Genomic DNA, 1821 nt, shown 5'->3' with positions numbered 1-1821 from the left:
TCGCTCAGTACGAGTAGTATGCGGCTTTGTCACCAGATGGACGTAGCGGAGTTCAGTTTCTCCTCTCTAAGAAGGAAACCACTCGCTTACAATAAAAGGCGCAGCGTTGGTTTCAAACTTGGAAGACAAAAATAAATAAGAAATGCATACACAAATTTGTAACTATGTATTATAAAGCTTTAATAACAACAGTAAGTAAATTAAGTGAACTAAGAAAATATAGTAATATTAACCATTTATAAATTGTTTATATGGTTAATGTACTATATTTTCTTAGTTCACTTAATCTAGTATTCTTATTAGAATTTAATAATATGTATATAGTTGAGGCGCTATTTCACTACAAATTTATAGTTACTGATACGACTTTTTTCTCTGAGTGTGTGATTACGTTAGATCAAATGGAGAAAATAGATAGAAAAAATATTCTGTCAGGCAAAATGATAACGCCCAAAATCGTGGTTTTTGTAGTAATGATAATTATAATTATAGTCATTGGCTACTTTTACACCGTAATTTAGTCCGCGACCTATACGATAGATGTCTTTGTTTAACCTACAGGATAAGCAAGGACATCTATCGTATAGGCCGCGGCCTAAATGCACGGTATAAATGTAGTCGTTTTCGGATTGCCAACTATATATATTTATTGATAGAACCATACGTATTGTTATTATTATTAACATTATAGCGGTAATAATCATAATTATAATAAACATGTAGTTACAGTTACAACTACTAAAAACTTTTATCGGTAGCAAATCAATTTTTTTGAAGGATATAACATCCTGGATGTTCTTAGATTAATGGCGTTGAATATGTGTAAGGTGTGTACTTCATAGCTGATAATCGACTTAGCTGCACGTAATGCAGCAAACGAAAATGCATGTTAGCGCTCCAGTGATGAACGTATCGGCGATGCCTACCGCAGCGTTGTCGGGATATATTTCACTTACATGGCCGCATCTCCTGTTTACCCCGCGTAAATCCCGCGTAACTGTCTGACGCAGCGATAACATCGTTATATGTTGACGATGTTCGAACTGCTCTCCTCCATCCACATTGTTTCCCGCCGAACACATCATCTTCGTGTATCAGAGCTTCTCGTCCCTTGGATCCCGTCCAAGGTGTCGTTCGATTGATAATAATAAAAAACAGTATGAAAATAGTCATATTTTTCGGGGAAAGATGTAAAGTGGAAGCTTCCAGGATTTTTGGAGCCTTCACTCGTTTGGAAATTTTCCCAAACCAGGTCAGAATGTTGGAATTTTTTTATTCTTATTGACGTCTACACCCTCCTGAATAATATTTAAATCTGTAGACTCCAACGATGTTGTGAAACTTGTAGACTTTTCAAAGTCTAGTACTGCTGATTATTACATTTTTTATTATTATTAAAACACACTTTTCCGTTTTTCATTCTAATACAGGATTCATATTTAATTAATCAATCAAATAAGTTAAAAAGGGCGATTATGGTCGAGATTAAATCTTGGTGCTTAATAATATTTAGACATTAATTTTAAATACGCCTTCCAATTATTTAAACTGTGCGGCAATTATTGTCGGACTTGAAACACAATCATAAACTGAAGCTGAAAAAGTAACGTCATATTGTGATAATAAGTTATTTAATTTATTATTGTTTGTATTTAATTAAGTTCTCACAATTCAACATAATGAAATTAATTCTTTGATCTTTTTCCTGATTCTGTAACGAAAGCAATTACATAATCTCAATTTGCACTGGGATTTAAGCGAAATCCGACGCTTTTCGGATTGACGTGGACTTGCTTTATATAGCGAGACTCAAATTTCGGC

At 33.9% G+C, this 1821-nt stretch overlaps 1 protein-coding gene across 1 annotated transcript in view; it reads right to left on the bottom strand.

The window, feature by feature from the left end:
• Nlg3 (Neuroligin 3) overlaps positions 1-1173 on the bottom strand; it is a 76237-nt gene extending 75064 nt beyond the window's left edge. The window contains exon 1 of the mRNA XM_018453451.1: positions 957-1173. Within this exon, the coding sequence (XP_018308953.1) occupies positions 957-1173 (217 nt within the window). The remainder of the gene's footprint in view (positions 1-956) is intronic.
• Between the last annotated feature and the right edge of the window lie 648 nt (positions 1174-1821).

Source organism: Mycetomoellerius zeteki, unplaced genomic scaffold, assembly GCF_001594055.1.
Source record: "Mycetomoellerius zeteki isolate Tzet28-1 unplaced genomic scaffold, Tzet1.0 scaffold386, whole genome shotgun sequence".
Taxonomy (NCBI): domain Eukaryota; kingdom Metazoa; phylum Arthropoda; class Insecta; order Hymenoptera; family Formicidae; genus Mycetomoellerius; species Mycetomoellerius zeteki.
The sequence above is the reverse complement of the archived record's forward strand: the minus strand, read 5'-3'. Positions and strand labels throughout refer to the sequence as shown.